Source organism: Ornithodoros turicata, chromosome 7 (assembly GCF_037126465.1).
Source record: "Ornithodoros turicata isolate Travis chromosome 7, ASM3712646v1, whole genome shotgun sequence".
In the NCBI taxonomy this organism is placed as follows: Eukaryota; Metazoa; Arthropoda; class Arachnida; order Ixodida; family Argasidae; genus Ornithodoros; species Ornithodoros turicata.
In genome coordinates this window covers 17,862,802-17,882,877 of record NC_088207.1, presented here as the reverse complement: position 1 = coordinate 17,882,877, position 20,076 = coordinate 17,862,802, and the positions used below count along the sequence as shown (strand labels likewise).

At 46.8% G+C, this 20,076-nt stretch overlaps 1 protein-coding gene across 1 annotated transcript in view; it reads right to left on the bottom strand.

The window, feature by feature from the left end:
- Positions 1-4,239: 4,239 nt before the first annotated feature.
- LOC135400264 (fatty-acid amide hydrolase 2-A-like) overlaps positions 4,240-20,076 on the bottom strand; it is a 36,016-nt gene continuing 20,179 nt past the window's right edge. The window contains exons 5-7 of the mRNA XM_064632046.1: positions 14,426-14,580; positions 10,449-10,535; positions 4,240-6,139 (exon numbers count right to left, since the gene is read on the bottom strand). Coding sequence (XP_064488116.1) covers positions 5,561-6,139; positions 10,449-10,535; positions 14,426-14,580 — 821 coding nt within the window. The 3' untranslated portion in view covers positions 4,240-5,560. The remainder of the gene's footprint in view (positions 6,140-10,448; positions 10,536-14,425; positions 14,581-20,076) is intronic.

Below are 20,076 nucleotides of genomic sequence, written 5' to 3'. Positions count from 1 at the left end.
CGTGACCGTGTGGAGTGCGTGCCGGAAGACGACTCGAACGACAATCGGGACTTCACGGTACCAGCCCTAGTAGCACAAAACGTTTTCTAAACGTCAAGAAAAGGTCTAGCCACAACCACATTTTCATCTAGGAGACGTCTTCAATCTGATCTACATAACGTCTTCTATCCCTGGATAAGTTGACGCTTTCCCGAGTCTTGAAGACGTGTTTGTGGCCGTCTTGAAGACGTTCAAAAAATGTTTAGAACACTAATTTCAATGTGAGAAAATTCAGCCCTGTGGATATCCACCGGGTACAGTTTTCCGGAGATCTGCCTCTTTTTTCATTTTTCAACCTCAGTCACCGTCACCACACGTTCCATTTTCGGTTTCTCCAAGCAGAACTGCAAGCAGCACTGCCACGTGGCATTTTGGCCAAAATCGAAGACGCGGTTCGCCAAGGTGGACCGCGTTAGCAGAGGTCCTCCCACCGTAAGAACAGCAGGCTCCCTCCACGGCGTTACACGTAGGGGAACCAGAGCGTAGAGGTGGTCTATTCCCTTGCAAAGGGAAAACAGATACTATACATTGCTCGTCTTAGAAACTCCCGTAAACTCGATAGCCGTGCTTGCATCTGAGTCAAAATGGAGGGTGAGGTGTCTAAGTTTATTTCAGTTACGCACACAAACAACACTGAAGTGGGAAATTTCTGGGAGTATTAACTCACCGTCAACTCAACGCCTGTGTTTCCTACTGCTTTTGGTTTGAGACAGTCAGTAGGTCCACCGAAAGTAAACTTATTCAGTGCACACAAATCGTCCTCGTCTAAGATACGTCTTGAACACAGTTGGCGAAGACGTATTATAAATGGTAAGTTGGTACGTCTTGCAAACCTGAACGGAAGATATTTACAGGATGTCTTCCTTAAGGATACCTCTTCAAAAGAGATGTCGAAGACGTATTATAAACGGAAACTCGGTACTTCTTGCAAACGTGAACGGAAGACGTTTACGGGAGGTCTTCCTTTAGGATATCTCTTCAACAGAGATGCCGAAGACGTATTATAAACGTTAAATCGGCGCGTCTTATAAACATACTATAAATTACTGCTTCTAGACGTCGCGTTGACGTCCTGATCGTCTTCTATCCTAATTTGACCAAATAAAGACGTTTCCGCGACGTTTTGTGCTACTAGGGAGAGGTTTCCAGCAAAGGAGCACTGGAATATTTTCAGAAACTGGGGGACTTCTATGGTCGAGAATGGACTCAGGGAGGAGGCGTTCGGTTGCATCGCCATTGTTGAGGACGCTATTGTCCAAGACATGGTCTGGACGTTGCGACAGACAAAAACCACGTCATTTTTCAAGACTCCTGAGAATGTGCAATAAATATTTTTCTCTGCGAGGAATTTTCGTGCTGTTCATTCCCATATACGGCACGGTTCTCATTCTTGGGCATGTACTGGCCCAAAAATGTGATACTTGGTTATAGTGCGGTACCGCTTATAGAGTGCGGATTTTCGGCGGTCCCGCGACATACGTTATAAGCGGTCTCCACTGTACTATCCACCCAAATAATACCTGATACTGTACGTGGGGGCCAGTTTGCGAAGAGTAGCGATGCTCCATTCAGGAGCCTTACTTAGACGCCACAGGAAAATACAGAATGTGTGAAGACGCGAACTGGGTTGCCATACTTGGCTACTTTTCGACTGCTGTGGCGCTGCAATTTGGCGGATGGCAACCACTGATCTCGATTGTAAAAGGCTGGATCGCGGATAGGGAGCGCGATCGTGCGGCAACCGGCCGCCATCTTACTGTACCCAAAACAGTCGCCGCAGCGATCATGGCAACTTCTTGCAATTACGGTCGTACCAACCGTACCGGCAATGATACCGGGCCGAAATTTCTACAGGTGAGTCATTCTTTATCAAGGAATAAATAGGCGTCCATTCTGTACATTTATTTGACAATTATGAAGTGTTTTTTTGTCCAAAACCAGCACTGGGTGCAAGTTGTTTGATCGCTCTTCCGAGGTTCAATCGAACCCACTTGCATTTTACCCGCCGGCAAATACAGTTTGAGTGCATAACATGCTGGAGATAACATGTTACACTACACTGATAGTGGTGTCATCAATATGTGCGAGCACTCGAGCGCTTTTCTGCATGCATTGCTAGCACGGTACCAAGTGTTCTCTACGGAAGCAAGTGCACAGTCATTTCTTTGAACCACCTTCGCGTATAAGTTCAGTATTACGTCATAATAAGACCAAGATAGTCACCCTTTTTCTTATATTGGTATTATTTTGTGCCTTGGTTTGATTTGTGACAAAGAATCCTACGTAACGGTGGTGTGGTGTGACTTGGATACCGCCTTCGAGCTGCTCCTTGAGGCCGGTTTTGCGCTTCATAAATCGACCTTGACTCGAAACGCCCCTCGAGTGGAGGAATTCCTCCGTGCATTCCTCGAAAATCTCGAGGTAGCATCGGTGCTACCTCGAGAACGCTCCTCAACTCGAGTTTGGCTGGTGTCATGGCGGAAGACAGGTCGTTCGCTGCGTCCATCGACTGCGTTTTGTGCCACGATGGCATTTAACTTTGTGCTGACAACATTACCACTGAGCGACAACGTTCAATAAGGGGCCATCAAACTCCTTTTGACCATTTTGATGATCACGAGTTCTTCATATGGTATACGGTACCGCTTCATGAAGAAAACCGTACGAAGCCTTTTGGATACATTGCCAGTGGAGGAAAATGTGTGCAATTGTGGGCTGCCTCTACCTCCTGTGCTACAGCTGCCCGTCGACATGTGATTTTATGGCGTTAGGACTTTTCGAACTGCCACGGGAGACATTGTGAATGTGTCAGAAACGACGGTGTGCCGCGTTGTGGAAAAAATCCCACACCTTCTCGCCAGCACACTTTTCAAGACAAGGTGTAATAAATTTTCCTTCTGTCGCGCTATTTAGCACAAAGAAGGTGTGTTTGAAGGATGTTTTCACGCAAAAAGTGGTGCAAAAAAAGAAACAGTGCATTGACTGGACATCTAAAAAAATAAACATCTGATCTGCCTCCTCAATGTTTTTCCGTAATCTTTATACTGCATCAAGCTGGCCCAACCCCTGCTCCAGCTATCACCGAAACGGCTCAACAAATCTTCAATTCATGTTTTTTTTTTTTGCAGTTGTTGTTCCAATAGTACGAATTCCGTTTGTTGGGTGGGATAACAGGCTCCACCGTTTAGGCAGAGCGCGATTGAGGGCCATAAAAGTTGGTACGACATGCTCGCGGTGACCCCCAAGAATGGTCTCCTCGATTCTTTGCTCGGGATGTTGTTGTAAAATCTGTTTTGTTTGTTTGATTGTTTATAGCTACCCTCAAGGCGTTGGGTAAACGTACCCATCCGCTAACAAACAGTCATTCACGCCACATATTGTAACATAATAGAAGAGTGACAAGCAGTGACATCATCTTTCATATTATTTGATACGATGTGACCATGCCATTAAGCTAGCTGCTGCCGTTGTGGTTGTAATTGCCAGACCAGAAAACTAGGAAACCTATCAGTCTGTTTCCCTGTTCGAAACACCTGCACCCTTCTTCAAACACTTGCAGACCTTTGTGTTTGTATTTGTAATGCGCGTTGGTCGAAATTAAGTAAAGAATTACATTTATTTTTCGTGCCATAAATGTGTTTTAAGCACGATAGTTAACATTTTCGAGTGGTCCTGAAAGACGGCTGGGGACGAGACTACAGCTTTATTCGAGGACGGTTTCTCGACGAGCGCCTTGGCGGAGGAATCCCCGAAGCGGGTTCATGAAACGCATGGGCTCTTCGAGTGGAGCAGCGCCACTTTCCTCCACTCGTTGGAGTCGAGGCGGAGCGTCGAGTCGAGGCTTGTTCAAGAATACGGCGGTATGTGTTTCCGTTGCACACTCGGTACTACGTAATACCGAGATAGGGCGAAGAGGAGGCAAGCCAAGAGTTGAAAGGATCTCCTCACATTCAAAGTGCCCTAGCTCCGTGACGCGCGAGCGCAGCGTGAACGGGGTTTCGATGGAGATGTTTGGCACCCATAAATCTACATTTCAACCTGATTTCATGTAATACTCGGGACTGAATTCACAACCCCTTTAATATTGACCGTGTTACGTGATATGTGGAGAGACATATTTGCGGTAGCCTAAATTGGCTATTTTCAGAAAACGCGAAAAATACTTTCCGGGCTCAAGAAAAGGACGTCGACATTATGCCGGAAAATTTAAAAAATATTTTTATTCACCTTTGCGTCACACAGAGAAGCAGTATTTTGCAAGAGCTAAACGTGACATTAACAAAATTCAACTGCATAAAGTTCGGGGGACAGGGAGGGTTTATTCACTGACGTCACCCCCCAGGCGAACTTCGAAAAGGCGAAATCGACGCCGTGATACAGGTCCCTGCAAGTTTGGTTCCGGTTTTTGTGCGCTGCCATAGTCTATTTAGTGGACTATGTGATGTACGGGCCAGCCAGGAGACCTGGGAGGCGTCCACAGGAGAGGAGAGTTCAGTTGGAGAGTGGAGAGAAGTTGGGAGAGAGAGGAAACCCGCGCATGACTGGGGGAGGGGGCTCTCTCTCTCTCTCGGGGGTGAAGCGGGACGGTTGGAGGTGTGTGCGTCTTGCGTGGTGGATCGGTGGTGTACGGTTGTCGGTGACCGACGGCGACAGGAGTTAAAATAACGTAGTAGTGTAAATAAATGCATCATACCCCTCGACTCTGACAACTATTAACACCGAAAACATGGAAATTAATTGGATTGTGGTACAAATAATACTCACACAGCACAATAGCTTTGAAACACCAGACATACGGTGGGTGCGACGTGGGTAAATGCCTGGACAGTCAAAACCTGAGGACCTACATTATGGCAGCAAATCTGCTAGCCACAGTGGCACTCTGTTGCTGAAGACATCATGTGAATAAACCTTAGGAGGTTTCTCCGTAAATAACCGAAGGTAGCTCTAACGTAGCACCACAATGCATAGCTACGTTGCAAACTACTGTATTGGACTACAGACCGAGCGTAGGAACTAGAAGGGTGCAACCTGCTGCCAGCAATTCTGTTCACAGGCACATAAACAGGAATGTTCGATGCAGTTCTGTATGTCCAATGGCGAGCTCGCCTGGTCAATCTGAAACGAGCGCCCGAATCCACCAGCGAAAAAGAACTACGCTGTGGCCAAGATCCTGGCGGAAGTCATCGCCTCGCAAACTCATTGATGCAGCTCAAAGCTCGGGGTTGCTCGTCCTCGCGAGACCTGGTAGTGACAACAGTGAATCGATGAAGTTCCGGCTGAATCTGAGCTTCCTAGGCAGATCAACGAAGACCGCTCCGTTGTGGAGCGACAACGACCTCAACCAGTGAACTTGCGAATTCCATTTGGATCAACCAGCAATATGCTTATCTCCTTTGCAGAGCAAAAGTGTGCTTTTTGTGGATATTCTCGATATCGTCGTCTCCATATGCAGGCTGTATCACAAACTCCACACTGCAAGCAAGCGTAATGAAAATGCGTATTTGTGCTCGACGGACATTTAACAGATGGGCGTTGGACTTTGCCATCCCCCAAATGCTCGCTCCAGTTCGGCAGCAACCGCAAGACAGAGCCTATCATTTCCTTTACATGCTACTACCTGCACGGCAGCGCCCTCTATGGGACACATTGTGACGGGACACCCAATAACATTAAAGGGACATAGTGGGCCAAACAATTTTGTTCCTTGAAGGAGGGATTGAAAGTGGTGTGGTGGAGGCAGCTGTGGGCCCGGCAAAACCAAGACGCCGTCGCTCCCAAGTGTACGGTCTAGGAAGCGACCCAAATCATCGCAGACAGTGCACAGACTCCGTTGGGTGTCCGCTTGTAGATCCAGGTTGTCGTCCCAGATTGAGGCGAGGACAGCCGTAAGGGTGTGCCGTGAAAGTCCCAGTAGCGCGAGGGGAAGATGAAACAAAGGAGAGAGGTCTCCTTGGAGGCTCCCCAGAGCCCTGGTCACCCATGGGAGTCCCCTAGATTCGATGTACTTTGCACGCCATAAACGAAAACCGAGCTCCAGGTCAGGTATGTTGAGTGCCCGTGTCTTTATGCTGTGCACTTGCTCAATGCGTGTCTGCACCTGAAACGATTGCGAAGATTAGTGGCTTACAGGCACCCAAAACGTGCAATCTACTCATCCGGTCGCCGTCAAGATGCGACCTGCTAGAACTTGCAAGTCTGTGAACAGTGAAGTAGAGCCCTGCGCGGATGAGGTTTTTGGCATCCGCATCCGACCCGCATCCGCGCACACGTTATCCGCATCCGCACCATACACAACAGTTTACATCCGCATCCGATCCGCTGAGCAAAACGCACCATCCGCATCCGATCCGCAAAAATCCGCACGTTTCGAAAGACGCGTAAAGACCGCTGGAAGCATGTTGGTATAATTTCGGATGCCTCCACGCTGTCACGGAAGGACTTAGTCATGACGACAAGCAAAGGTAAACCTTTCAACAAACGCGATATGAAGAGACTTCTGGAACGCGTGGAACGCTACCTCGTCGGTGCTTGCGCGGTTCGAGACGCCTGAATGCCTCCTCTCCCGTCTTGGCGCCGTGCATGGTCAAAGGTGAACCAGAGCATGCGCTTGCTGTCGGCTGTCGGCGCGCAATACAAATAAATTGCGGGTGGAAAAATGACAGCACGCGGTATATCCGCATCCGATCCGCTACCGATCCGCTGCCTTCGTATCCGCATCCGATCCGCATCCGACCTCGAGCCATCCGCATCCGATCCGCACACCGCAGAAAGTGCTAAATTTTCATCCGAATCCGCAAGTATATTGCGGATATCCGCTTCCATCCGCGGATGGTGCAGGGCTCTACAGTGAAGTAAACTTGACCACTTTTTAGAAAAAAAGACTGCGAAAAAAAAGCCAACATGCACCCCCCACACACACACACTGCATATGGCTTCCCAAACTGCGACGCAGTTGGTAGTGCTTCCCGCACCTAACAAGGCAAACAGCTTACACATGATACAAAGATCAATTAGAGATGTGCAGAAGCGCAACGTAGTATACAGAGCACCCCCGGATATTCCTAAGAAATGGCTTTTGCTCATGTGATGGGCAGCTCAGAAGAAGAGTACCATGCAAGAAGTTGTGGGACCATTTTGGTCATCTCAGACCGAGCCAACGCTATGAAATTTATTTATTTTTGCTGCCTCATAATAACTACCGTATTTTCACGCGTATTAGCCGAGGCTTATGCGCGATTTTTTTTTCTCACGGGCGCCCTGCGGCTTATCCACCGGTGCGGCTTATCTGATGACTATTTTTTCCTGGTATTTTCCCCATACGCCGATTTTAACGAAAGGGCCGACAGTGTCTCTGGAACAGCACTGCCCTGCCGATGCACGAACAGTGCGTAACAGGGACGGGTCCACATTCGAGTAGATTGATCTTCCTGGTGCATTCCCCCAAGCAGCTTTAAGGAAAGTGGTGACAGTGATTCACGTCTTCTGGAAGATCACTGACCCATCAGTCCACAAAAAACACCCGACAAGGGCACAATCCGATCTAGGTAGAACTTCAGAACTGACCTCCTCTGTTGTACACTGTGCCGATCCCGGAGTATGGACCACAGGGTTTATAGCCTTCTCTATGGTCTCCTTTGTCGCACAAATCAGTCGTCTCGTATTGCCCGCAGCTTATCTGCGGGTGCGGCTTATCTGCCAGAAAATTTTCAAAACGTCCCAAAAAACGCGTCCTGCGGCTTATCTGCGGTGCGGCTTATACGCGTGAAATTACGGTATTATCTTGTGGTGTGGACGGCAGAGTAGTTCCGTGTTTGGTAGGAGTTACCGACACTGGAACGTCTTTTCGCTAGGGGTGTGCTAATCCGAATATTACTAGTCGAATCAAATATCAATTCTAATAGAAGGAAAAAATGTTGAATACAGAATCGCATGTTGAGTAGTCATGGAAAGTTTAACACGTGCTTTTCAGTGTAATTTTTCCGGCATTAACTGCCTTAACAAGCGACACATGTAATTCTTCTGTGGGAAGCCCCTACCCTTTAATGGTACGTGATAGTGTTTACTGCTTTTCAGGTGAGTACATGCTGGGGTAATTATCTTGATTTGAAAATCGGATGTCAGGCAGTGGCACGCTACACAGATGAGGCTGCCGTTGTTTGTGAACATCCATAGGTCGCTCGTGAAACAAACAAATTGGCATCCTGCCTCAGTAAAACCTCATCCTGACATCCTGCCTCAGTTTGTCGTAAACGTCTTTTAGCTTATTTGCTGGAGTGTTGTATAACTCGCCTGGGGAAGTTACTGTGCTTAAATTTTGAACGTAAGGGACATCTTTAAGATACCCTTTCTGTTACTGGGCTGTAGGCATTATTTAAGAGTCTCGACCTTTTAAAGAAATCCCCCACTGGCATTGCTAAACTGCACACCGGAGGGACGCAGCCTGTTCCTCAGGCAAAGTATGCACAATAAACTTGGACTAACGTTATCCCAAGCTAAAGTGCAATCCATCTGTGTTGGTCCTGCAGCATTGGCAATTTCGTAAAGCAGGCTTCAATTTTGTAAAGCAGGGTTTACCTCATGCAGGGAAACATACGGTGAAACCCACTTTCAGGAGATGTCGTTCATATTCGGCGAATAGTCGAATATTCGGAAAACTGAATATTGGGTGCGCGAATATTCGAGAACTCGAATATTCGCGCACCAATTTGGTGCTTGGTGACTTGCGCTTCAGCAGTTGTTTAAACTGATGATGCAGAGAAATGGATTCGTGGTGGTAGAGGTCAAAGGGATTGTTCGCTTTCCAAGCATCAATTCATTGATTTCTGTTGCAGACGCTGGTGTATTTAGAACTTCATCAGGTCCGTGCATTAGTTTTCGGCTACTTGAACAATATGATTTATTTTAGGCACCTGAAAGCAACGGGATCCACGCAAGTAGGCTTTCCCGCAGAGAGAGAGACGTACGTGCGACGTCACTCTGACAAGCGGGCGTTGCCATTTCAGTGGCAGCGAAACCGCTTCCTACTGCAAGCCTGAGCATCAGCCCTGAAGCAACATCGCGAGACAACACGCGAGCCGATCGCAGCCTCCTGTAATACGCTCCTCCCCTGACGCCCGTCCGCTCTGCCAGTGCCCACAGGAAAATTCTGAAAACTCAGTGAATACACTGATTTTGAACAAAAACGATTGGCAGGGAGTCATATTTAGGGCCTGACTTTTTAGGGTTAAACCCGTATCCGCCCGATATTTACCCCCCGCACGAAATCTGTAAAATTTGGGTTTAACCCGAATCTACCCGAAAACATCCGGGTTGCATGGCACACTCATAAGCGTGCATTAAAATAAAGTTTGATAACATTGCTAAACATTAGTTCCATGTTAAGACAAATTTTTATTAAACAAAAAAAAATCACCCGAATACACCCGAATTCCTGATGACAGAATATGCCGTAACGAGATTTAACCCGAATACACCCGAATTTTCGAATGAAAAATATCACACGATATTTACCCCCCGAATTTGGCCAAAAATAAAACCCGAAAAAGTCAGGCCCTAGTCATATTCCTTGTGTATCGAATACGTCCAGCATGTTTTTCCCAGTTTCGCTACGGAGCAAACTATCCCTTTAAACAGCGTACTGGCCTCAAGTTGCTGACGCCTTGCTGCTTCCTCTCATCAGCTTGCTTCACTTTAAACTGCAAGGCATTGCTGTCTTCCCAAGTTGAGACTTGTCTTAAGACATTGTCTTAGGAGTTTGCTAATGCCTCCTAAGGAATGGCCTTCAGCATATGCTATATTGCAATTGATTTCATCTCTGGAGAAGTGATACATATATATATTTAAAAAATATGTTCACACTTAGCTTGGACACCCTGTATATGCACAGGAATGATGCATGCACGTGATGATATGAACTAATAGTCCTCCATTGTGTGGAATTAGCTGTGTGACCCAGTCAAGCCTAACTCTCGGAAACATGTTTGTCGGCCCGGGTCTGGACTGGCCCGGAGCACACAGCCAATAACAAGCCCGGCCGGGTGTGGGGGCCAAGACACGTGCAGGGCTCTAGTGCACATTGCCTGTATGGTATACCAGTTTTCACTTAAAATTTTAAAATTCTACTGCAGCAGTGCCAAATACACCAGCAATGAAATGCAGACCAACAGCTTCGACTTTGACGTGTATTCTCACAATATTCTGCAGTTTCGATTCGCTTATGAGAACCCAGTTTTTCTTTTTTTTTTACCCTGGTGCACATCATCTTGGACACCCTAATGTACAAGACGGAGTTAAGTGCTACTACTTTGGCATGCTGACCATCCGGGCCGAATATGAGAACCAAGAGCATAGTACCAAGAACCAGTACTATATCAATTTTGACAATACACGCCTTACAAAGTGGTTACCTTCTGAACTGCTTTCCTCTGATCAGTTCCGCTTAGGTGTGAGGCGACATCACTCAGAAAGTACCATTTGATATGGCGTATGTTAACCTGAAAGTAACAAACAGTTTCCTTTAGATAAAGGCATAGGATACTCCGATCTAGTTCATAATATTTTACTGACGAAACAACGTATGATCTGGAGCTACCTTTTCCCCATAAAGCTCTTAATGTACTTGGGACTGGTGTTGTTATTCACAGTTAGGGAACAAGTGTTGTAACCTACCGACAGAAGGGCCCCGCAAAGGCACCAAATGAAACAGGAAGGAGCAGAATGAGCGAAGTTCCATCCAGGGTTCGATGGAAGAAAAAGCTCGTACAGCTGCGTACGTGGATATTCCTTCTGAAGCCACCGTATCAGGCGGACGGACATGTATTAGCCGACCTGTACTCTTTTAACCTGTGTAATCAGAGTTATAGTTAATAAAGCCGCCTAGAGAATTTCAGAAGTAGGATTGCAATCGGAATCACAATCGTAACTCAACATATCTGGTCCTTTGACAACTATCGGAATGTAAACGGCGAAGATCATGCCACAGACTCGGAACAAGGACTAATGGGGACGATGCAGCCAGCAGCTTGGAAACGTCTCATCACACATCGGCTGACAACGTCGGTGACAACGAATATCACTGAAGGCCACACGATGACGAGGACAAAATCAGGTCCCCCAGTGCCCTGGAATTCGGCACGCCGCAGAATTTGTTGAAATGCATGAGAAGACTAGACGAACAAATGGACGCTGCTAAGAAGCCACGTCCTAAAAGCACAACAGCAACCACATCCACGGAAGAAAAGAAGCAACGCATGGATTCGGTCTGAAAAACTCAGAAACCAAGGGTCAACGATAAAGTCAAGCCTCTTTGTGTCAACTGTTCCACGTACGGACATTATTCCGCTGAGTGCCCGAAGCCGCTGAGAAAACCATGTTGCGAAATTTGCAACAAAGCGGGTCACGAGACGAAAGACTGTAAAAAGAGCCCGACAGCTCGTTCTAAGCCGATGGTGCTGACAACTTTCACCAACGCAACAGGTGACGCTCGGTCAAAGGCATTTGAACGAGTGGATAACGTAACTGTGCTCACGCAAAAATGCGCGGCGATGAAGAGCGATCCGACAACAGTGAAGTATTTCATGAGTGCGCTATTGCACGAAAAAGAGGTGAAGGCATTCATCGACACGGGAAGTCAATGTGTGACACTGCGCAAGAGCGACGCCCACAAGCTGGAGGCCCACCACGATACATTGAAAACGCCCATCTTCATTACCGGTTACAGTGCAGGAAAGACAACTGCACTGGAACACACGCGAGCCCAGCTCAAGGCTGATGACGCCACAGCCGAAGGGGACATTTACATTGTTCCTGACAGTGCCCAACTTGTTCCCTTGCTCACTGGACACCCTTTCACTGAGCCAAGGCAGGTCACTGTGATTCGACGGAAAGTCACCCTGCACATTTTCGAAGAGCGGAAGAATTTGGGAGGACGATGGAAGTCTTCAACGTATCTTTTTTTTTTGATTGCGTGTTAGCACCGCGAAGCAACTGTGGCTATGAGCGGCGTATAGACGTGGACAGACGGAGAGAGGACAGCAGGAAGGAGTGGTGGACAGGGGGATTAGTATGCGTCCTGGGCCGACTTCAGGGGGAACTGTGCCGACATTCGTCTGGAAAGTCTTCGGAAAACCCAGGGAAAACCTCAGACAGCACAGCCGGCGGTAGGATTCGAACCCACCACCTCCCAGTCTACAGCACGACCTTGGTTACCACCAACGAGCCTTAGCCCACTCGGCCATGCCGCTGGTCTTCAACGTATCGAACATCACGGCACTTTCTCACAGACGCGTTGTGTTTGGGCGAAACAAAGTGTGGTTATTCCGCCGGGCTTGTCCGTCGGATTTGTTGAACTCTATGCTAAAGAAGATCTCCACGATGACGTCTACATCGACAACTAGTGCCGAGGCAACTGAGGTAATGAAAACTGTATCCTGGACGGTGTTCTTCGCAAAAATGAGCGCAACGAATACACACCACCGGTGGCAAATGTGTCGAACTACTACTTACGCATCAACAATGGCGAACGGTTCGTGTGCGGAGAGATGCGCTTGGGGGAAGCTAGTGTTGAAGAATCAACCTCCATTCCCTGCAACGAGCTTGTAAGGAAGGTAGCAAACCCAGCGAACTGTTGTTACTCCTCAACAAATATTGAGACTGTTTCACCTCGAACGTGGCTGAACTTGGGCGCACAAATGTTACAGAAATGAACGTCGCCCTCACCAGCGATATGCCAGTAACGTACCGACCATACCGTTCTTGCACATTTGGAACGAGGGACTGTGAGCAATATAGTCCAAGAGACCCTAACAGAGTCCAACTCAAATTGTGTGAGTCCGATTCTTCTCATAACTTAGATCGGGGAGCCCTTGCATACTGTACACATGGACCACTTTGGACCTTCGGTGAGACGCAAACGAGACAATGCTTATGTCATCGTGGTGTGACTGATTGTTTGTTCTTTCTCTGCCAACTGCAATAAAACTTGGTTGAAAACGTGGTTGAAAGTTTAACGTTCACAGTGTTTTGTCCGTCAGTGTAACTGCTTCCCCGTCACTACGTTTGTCATAGTTATTACAGACTGCTCGAAACGCTCCCTAATCAATCAAGCTGTCAATCAGGAGCGACTATGCAAAACGCTTCCGCTAAATGCTGTCCCACCATTGCCCAACCAGTCTACGAAATGCCCCAAAAAATCCAATGAGCGAATGCTCTATCCACTCAGTCATACTGCTTGTGCGGACACAAACAAGCAAATGTGGAAGCTAGAAAGGTCTGTAGCCCCTTTCACTATACTTGTATAGTGTATACTAGAGCCCTGCGTGGATCAGATTTTTGCCATCCGCATCCGACCCGCATCCGCAGCACACACAACAGTTTACATCCGCATCCGATCCGCTGACCAAAACGCACCATCTGCATCTGATCCGCAAAATCCGCACGTTTCGAAGGACATGTATAGACCGCCGGAAGCATATGTTGGTATAATTTCGGATGCCTCCATGCTGTCACGGAACGACTCACGATGACAAGCAAAGGTAAACATTTCAACAAACGCGTTATGGAGGGACTTCTGGAACGCGCGGAACGCTACCTCGTCGGTGCTCGCGCAGTTTGAGACGCCAGAATGCCTTCTCTCCCGTCTTGGCCGTGCATGGTCAAAGGTGAACCCAAGCATGCGCTCGCTGTCGCAGCGCAATACAAATAAATTGCTGGTGGAAAAATTACAGCACGCGGTATATCCGTTACCTATCCGCTACCTTCGTATCCGCATCCGCATCCGATCCGCACACCGCAGAAAGTTCTGTATTTTAATCTGAACCCGCAAGTATCTTGCGGATATCCGCTTCCATCCGCGGATGGTGCAGGGCTCTAGTGTATACTTAGGGCCTGACTTTTTCGGGTTTTATTTTTGGCCAAATTCGGGGGGCAAATATCGGGTGATATTTTTCATTTGAAAATTCGGGTGTATTCGGGTTAAATCCCGTTACGGCATATTCTGTCGTCAGGAATTCGGGTGTATTCGGGTGATTTTTTTTGTTTAATAAAAATTTGTCTTAACATGGAACTAATGTTTAGCAATGTTATCAAACTTTTTTGTAATGCACGCTTATGAGTGTGCCACGCGACCGGGATGTTTTCGGGTAGATTCGGGTTAAACCCAAATTTTTCAGATTTCGTTCGGGGGGTAAATGTCGGGCGGATACGGGTTTAACCCTAAAAAGTCAGGCCCTATGTATACTATGTAAATTGTTGTGCTATTCGTTGTTCCCAACTTCTGCAACAGGGAGACGAAAAGCCAATGCGTACGGTATGCATTGGCTTTTGGTTTCGCTGTTGCAGAAGACCCTGCACAGTGCTTCTGGTCTCCCTGTCGCAGGCAACGTACCTCGTCGTTAAGCTTCAGGGCCGAGGCATTCGATCCGGAGATCACCTCCAATACAGGACCCAAGTCCGAGGCACACCTGCACATTGGAGCGATGCATCTGAATGCATCCAGTTCTGTGGGAAATTCCAAGTAATGTCCTACATTTGACACCACACCTGAAAAGAAGAATAAATGTCCTATGTAGGACACGACGGCTTCTCGAAAAAAGGCAGGAGGCTTAAATTTCATGACAGCGATCGAATACAGTCGCCGTCCGACTTTTCGGACTCGGCGGGGATCGCGCAAAAGTCCGAATAATCGAGCAGTCCGAAAAAACGAATTTCGCTTCAAAATAAACTTTACTGAGCCCTAATAGACTGGAAAATTTGTCGATGCTTTCTTAACGCGCTTCCAGCTGTGCCTGATGACATCAGCTTCTATTTCCCGAAGCGACATTTCGTCAATGTACACTATCAGAGGCACCGCCGTCATCAAGTCCGCAAGTCGGCTTCACCTAACGCATGCGAGCTGTAGGTGAAGCTCGCTTTACAGAGCTGTCGCGCGACTCGCGGGCAGACAGCACGTGCTGGGCCGTTGGCCAAAACCGAAGACGCAAAGGACAGACCTCTTCTACTCAGAGGAAGGGAATGTCAACAATTATCACTGCCAATTTTTTTGCCTCAATATTTTAGTTGGTTGATTTCTTTTGATACGAATTTCAGATGATACCAATATTTTCCGTCACCCCAAGAGAGAAATTTGCGGGTTGGGCAAACAGAGTTCGAAATATCGAACGACACGGCGTCCGAAATTTTGGACGTTCTATACATGACCTCTATGGGACCCGCGGCCGTTCCGCGAACGAGTCCGAATAATCGAGCATGTCCGAAAAATCGGGGTCCGAAAAATCGGTCGGCGACTGTATATGAAACTATTGTGCAGCTCCAGTAAATAAAAGCCCGTAAATAATTGTGCGCATTAACAAGTGACGGGGCTGTGAACTAGAGCTGCAAGTACAGCTTTTTCAGCTCTTTGGTGCATAATACAGGGAAAAGGAACGAATGCAAAGGCACAGACAGTGAAGGTTAAGACGGGGACAAACTCTCATAACCAACAACCAACAGGATGATTGAAAATCCACGCAAACGCCTAGATTACAATTTCAAACGTTACCCGCTCCCTCTACTTGTGAACATTTGACTTGTCCCGTCTCCGTGCTTTGTTCCTTGTCACTATATGCTAGTCCTTTTAAAGTACCATATTTTCACGCGTATTAGCCGCACCGCAGATAAGCCGCAGGACTCGTTTTTCGATACATTTTGAAAATGTTTTTGCAGATAAGCCGCACTCGCAGATAAGCCACGGGTAATACGACGCGACCGCTTTGTGCACTAAACCAGTGATGCACAAACAAAATCAATAGAGACTCTCAACGCTCGTCGACGCCGTACTCCCTGCCAGCTGCCCTGTTCCCGTACTGGTCCGCGGCGTCGACGACTTTTAGTTTGAAGCCGCTGTCGTAGCTGTGCCTCCGCGATGGAGCCATGCCTTACCCATAAGTGCCGTGTCTACGAATGCTGCTGCTCAGGGCAAATGAGAACTGACGCTTAGCTGACCACGTTTTATCCCGATGTCAGGTGTATTGAACCCTTCCTGTGGGTCTGCCGACAAAGGAGACCATAGGGAAGGCCATAAACCCTGTGGTCCACATTCTGGTATCGGCATGATGTATAACAAAGGAGGTCAGTTCCAGTGTTCTACTAAGATCGGATTGTGCCCTTGTTGCGTGGTTTTTGTGGATTGACGAGTTAGTGGTGTGGTGTTCCAAGAGACATTAATCACTGTCACCCCTTTTGTTAAAGCTGTGTGGGGGGACGTATTCGGAAGGTCTTATCCACTCGAATGTAGACCCGCCCCTGTTCGGTATTGTTCGTGCACTGGCAGGGCGGTCTTGTTCCGAAAAACATGAGGCACTGTCGGCCCTTTCGTTTAATCCGGGGTATGGGGAAAATACCAGGGAAAAATAGCCATCAGATAAGCCACACCCGTGGATAAGCCGCAGAGCGTCCGCGAAAAAAAAAATTCGCGCATAAGCCGCGGCTAATACGCGTGAAAATACGGTATGTGCTAGATGTGAACAAGTGCTTATCTGCCCGGGCCAGTCAGTAAGCCATACTCCCTATCGGCAAGAGAGATGGAAGCAGTGCTGATGCTAATATTAACTGTCTGTTGCTTCCACAATCGCTCTCATGAGCGAAGTTTTGATTTATACTGCACTTTGCACTGATCTATAACAAGGCCACACAGCCACAACTTTTATTACCACAGGAATGTTCCCTTACATGGCCCTTTGACGCTCATGCATTGTTTGATTAACACAGCAACAAGATTGACCTATATTACCCTGTCTGCATGAAAACATAAAATGGTATACCACTCCAGTAGAGCAAGGATGCAACTTCACATTCAACTTGCAACTGATGCAACTTCATGCAAGCACGTTTATGCAACCTCTTCATGCAACTTAGTTCATTTAGAAGGATGAGAAGAAAATGGCAAAAGTGGCTTGTGCATCCGTTGTTTGCACTCCCAGCACACATGACCCTCTCGATGATACTGATGTCCAAAACCTGTAGGGTGATTTCATGCGGAGTCTGGCTGGGTGTTCCAGTCGACCTCTCCGATTTTTTTTAAATTTCATATGTATATCAAAGCCTAGTCCCTAGGAAGCATATTGGCAGTGAAAGTAACTGAAAATAGCTGGTAGTTATTTTGTAATTAATTGCCATTCAGGTGCGGACGTTTCGACCACAGTGCTTACTGTGAAGTTTTGACACCATATATCTTCATAAGCATTCAACATATTCAGCCTTATTTTCTTTTTTTTTCACATACTGTCAGTGGTGGGTCGCATTGTACCCTGGGTTCCGAAGATTCGAAGGCCTGCCTTTGTCCAGTTAAGAAATTGCAAATTTGCCTCATTTGTAAAATGTTGCACTTTTTTGGAACTTCACTGATCTTCTTTCGATGGTGGTACCTAAAAGTAATTTACATCACTGTGTTCACCTTGAAATGCCCTTTCCTCTCGTAGCAAGCACATCATTTTGTGATTTGGGTCAATGCACCCAACATTCGTTTCGTGAGAGGTGGTCTACCGAAAACGGGTAAATGCAACAGTGCGCTTCCCATATATGCCTATTCGTGACATCGTTCGTATTTCTCAAAACGTTGTTCATGATGACTCAAAATAGCTCATGAAATGAAAATTTGCTTCGGAGATGGGCAAAGTTACGTACCCCTGCAATAATAAAGGGTGCAACAATGGCTAGAGCCGTTCTTTTTTCACTGGAACTCACTCAAAAGTGGACTGCTATGTGAAAAATAAAGGCAAAATAGGGCTTTGAGAACATTTATTGAACAAACAACGTCAATTTTGAAGAGAACAAAATTACAAGCTGTACAGAAACATGATATGCATGAGTTCTGTATGGGAGGAAGAAGGTACAATTTGTGACTGGTGAAGACGGAGACCAAAGAGGACTGCGGGTGCCTTTTTAATACAGTGAAACCCGCGTATAACGATAATGACGGTAATCGCGAATTCCATCGTTATACGGGGTACATCGTTAAACGAGGGCTGACCTAAATAGCGCGCCACCCCGCGTGTAGCAAAAGAAAAAGAAACAGATGCTAAAAAAAACTTGAAGCTGTGTGACATTGCACTGGCTTGGGAAAACAGCGACCAGAACTCGTGGAGGGAACCATGGAACATATCAGGACAACTTCTGGCAACACTACACGTCACCATTCCGCAAGTCGGCTTCACCTAACGCCTGCGTGCTTTAGGAGAAGCTCGCTTTAGAACCCTGTCGCGCGACTCGCGGGTGGAAAGCACGTGCTAGGCCTTTTGAATCATCTCGCGAATTTGAGCAGCATTGGCCAAATACGGAGACACAAAAGCGTTACCGCCTACCTCTTTCACTGACAGTATTGGAAAATGAACAGTCGCTGTCTATTTTCTTGCCTCAATTTCTATTTTGGTTTAATTCTTTTGATGTGAAATTCGGACGATACGAATTTTTTCTGCTACCCCGTGAGATTTGTATAATCGAGATTCTACTGTATCTTATCACGGCGAAAATTGCGGCGAGGTTATGCGCACGGGACAGCGTCCAACATCGTTATACGAGTACTCGGAACCGCGGTTTCCATCGCTGTATGCGGGTAGTTTCCCCATAGAAACAATGTATATTTTGACGGTAAAATCATGAACCATCGTTTTACGAGGGATATCGTTATACGCGAGATCACTATCCGCGGGTTTTACTGTATACCTGTTGGTAGTGAGTACTTGTCCTTCAGTGTCTGTGTTCTGCCAGTGCACTCGTTCCTTTCTCATCGCAGGTGAAAAATGTCTGCAATCCCAAATGGTTTATGAACCACTTTAAACCCCTTATCGTACAAAGTGGTTTCAAGCAGAAATTGTTTCATAAACCACATGCGATTGTAAACATTTTTTCACCTGGGTTGTAGTGCTGCGAATTAGCTGTCAATTACAGTAATTACCCATGGCCACCGAAGAATATACGCGATGGTTTCTGGACAACGAGTATGGTAATGTGTACAGCATTTGAGATTGTCTCTGGTTGAAAAGCATAGAAGAATGGATATGAAGGGGTACCCTAGATGTATTTGAGATTAGAGAACAGCAGTGATGGCCAGTAGTTAACTACATGTAGTTAAACTACTAGTTAAACTACCTGATTGTAGTTAAAAAGTAGTTATCAACTACCTGCAGAAATGTAGTGGCAACTACTAGTTAAACTACTTTTTCGAGTAGTTAACTGCAGTAGTGAGGTTACTGCATGCGCCAACTACTTCCGAATTTGCCGCAAGCTTTACGGCACGATTGTGGTTCGGATTTTTACCTTGAGCTACTTGTTTGATGAGAACAGAGGTGCAGAGCAATTGTGCCGTGCATGTGTACTAAATCTTCTTTTATCACTGCTTGTGATTCATATTTAGGTGTCCAAGAACACTACAGAATGGGATTGGTGTTGATAGACAACGTTAAGTAGTTATAGGTGTAGTTAAAATACATTGCAGTAGTTAAAGAGGTAGTTTTAACTACCTCCCCTGAAAAGTAGCTGAACTACTAGTTAAACTACTCCATTGCAAAGTAGTTAGTAGTTATAGTTAAACTACTGTAGAAGTAGCTAGTGGCCATCACTGGAGAACAGTGCCTCGCAATTCACATGTGAACAGGGGATGAGTTTCAGCTTTCTTGAAGCGCTTTAAGGGTCGTGTTATCTGAGAAAGCCAATGACGAGTCTGCACTTTGGGGTCGCCTCGGCATGCTGGGATCACACCCATTCAAGCATTCTGAAACTACGCAGGCCAACCACGGGGAAGTGTAAAACCGAAATCAGAATAATAGCGGTGATGTAACACAGTTGGCCCCCAATCTCAGCTTCACTACTCTGTGGAATAGCGCTCCTCCTCTCATTCCTTCCTGCATTTTTGAAAAGTGACACGATGCCAATTCCTGACAAATGTCAAGGGATGCTCGCTGCCTGCTTTCTGTGGTGGGCAGGGCTCCAGAGTTAAACAAAAACCGGCACCGAAAGCCAATAAAAAATGTTATTTCGGGCAAACCAAGAACGAAATGAAAA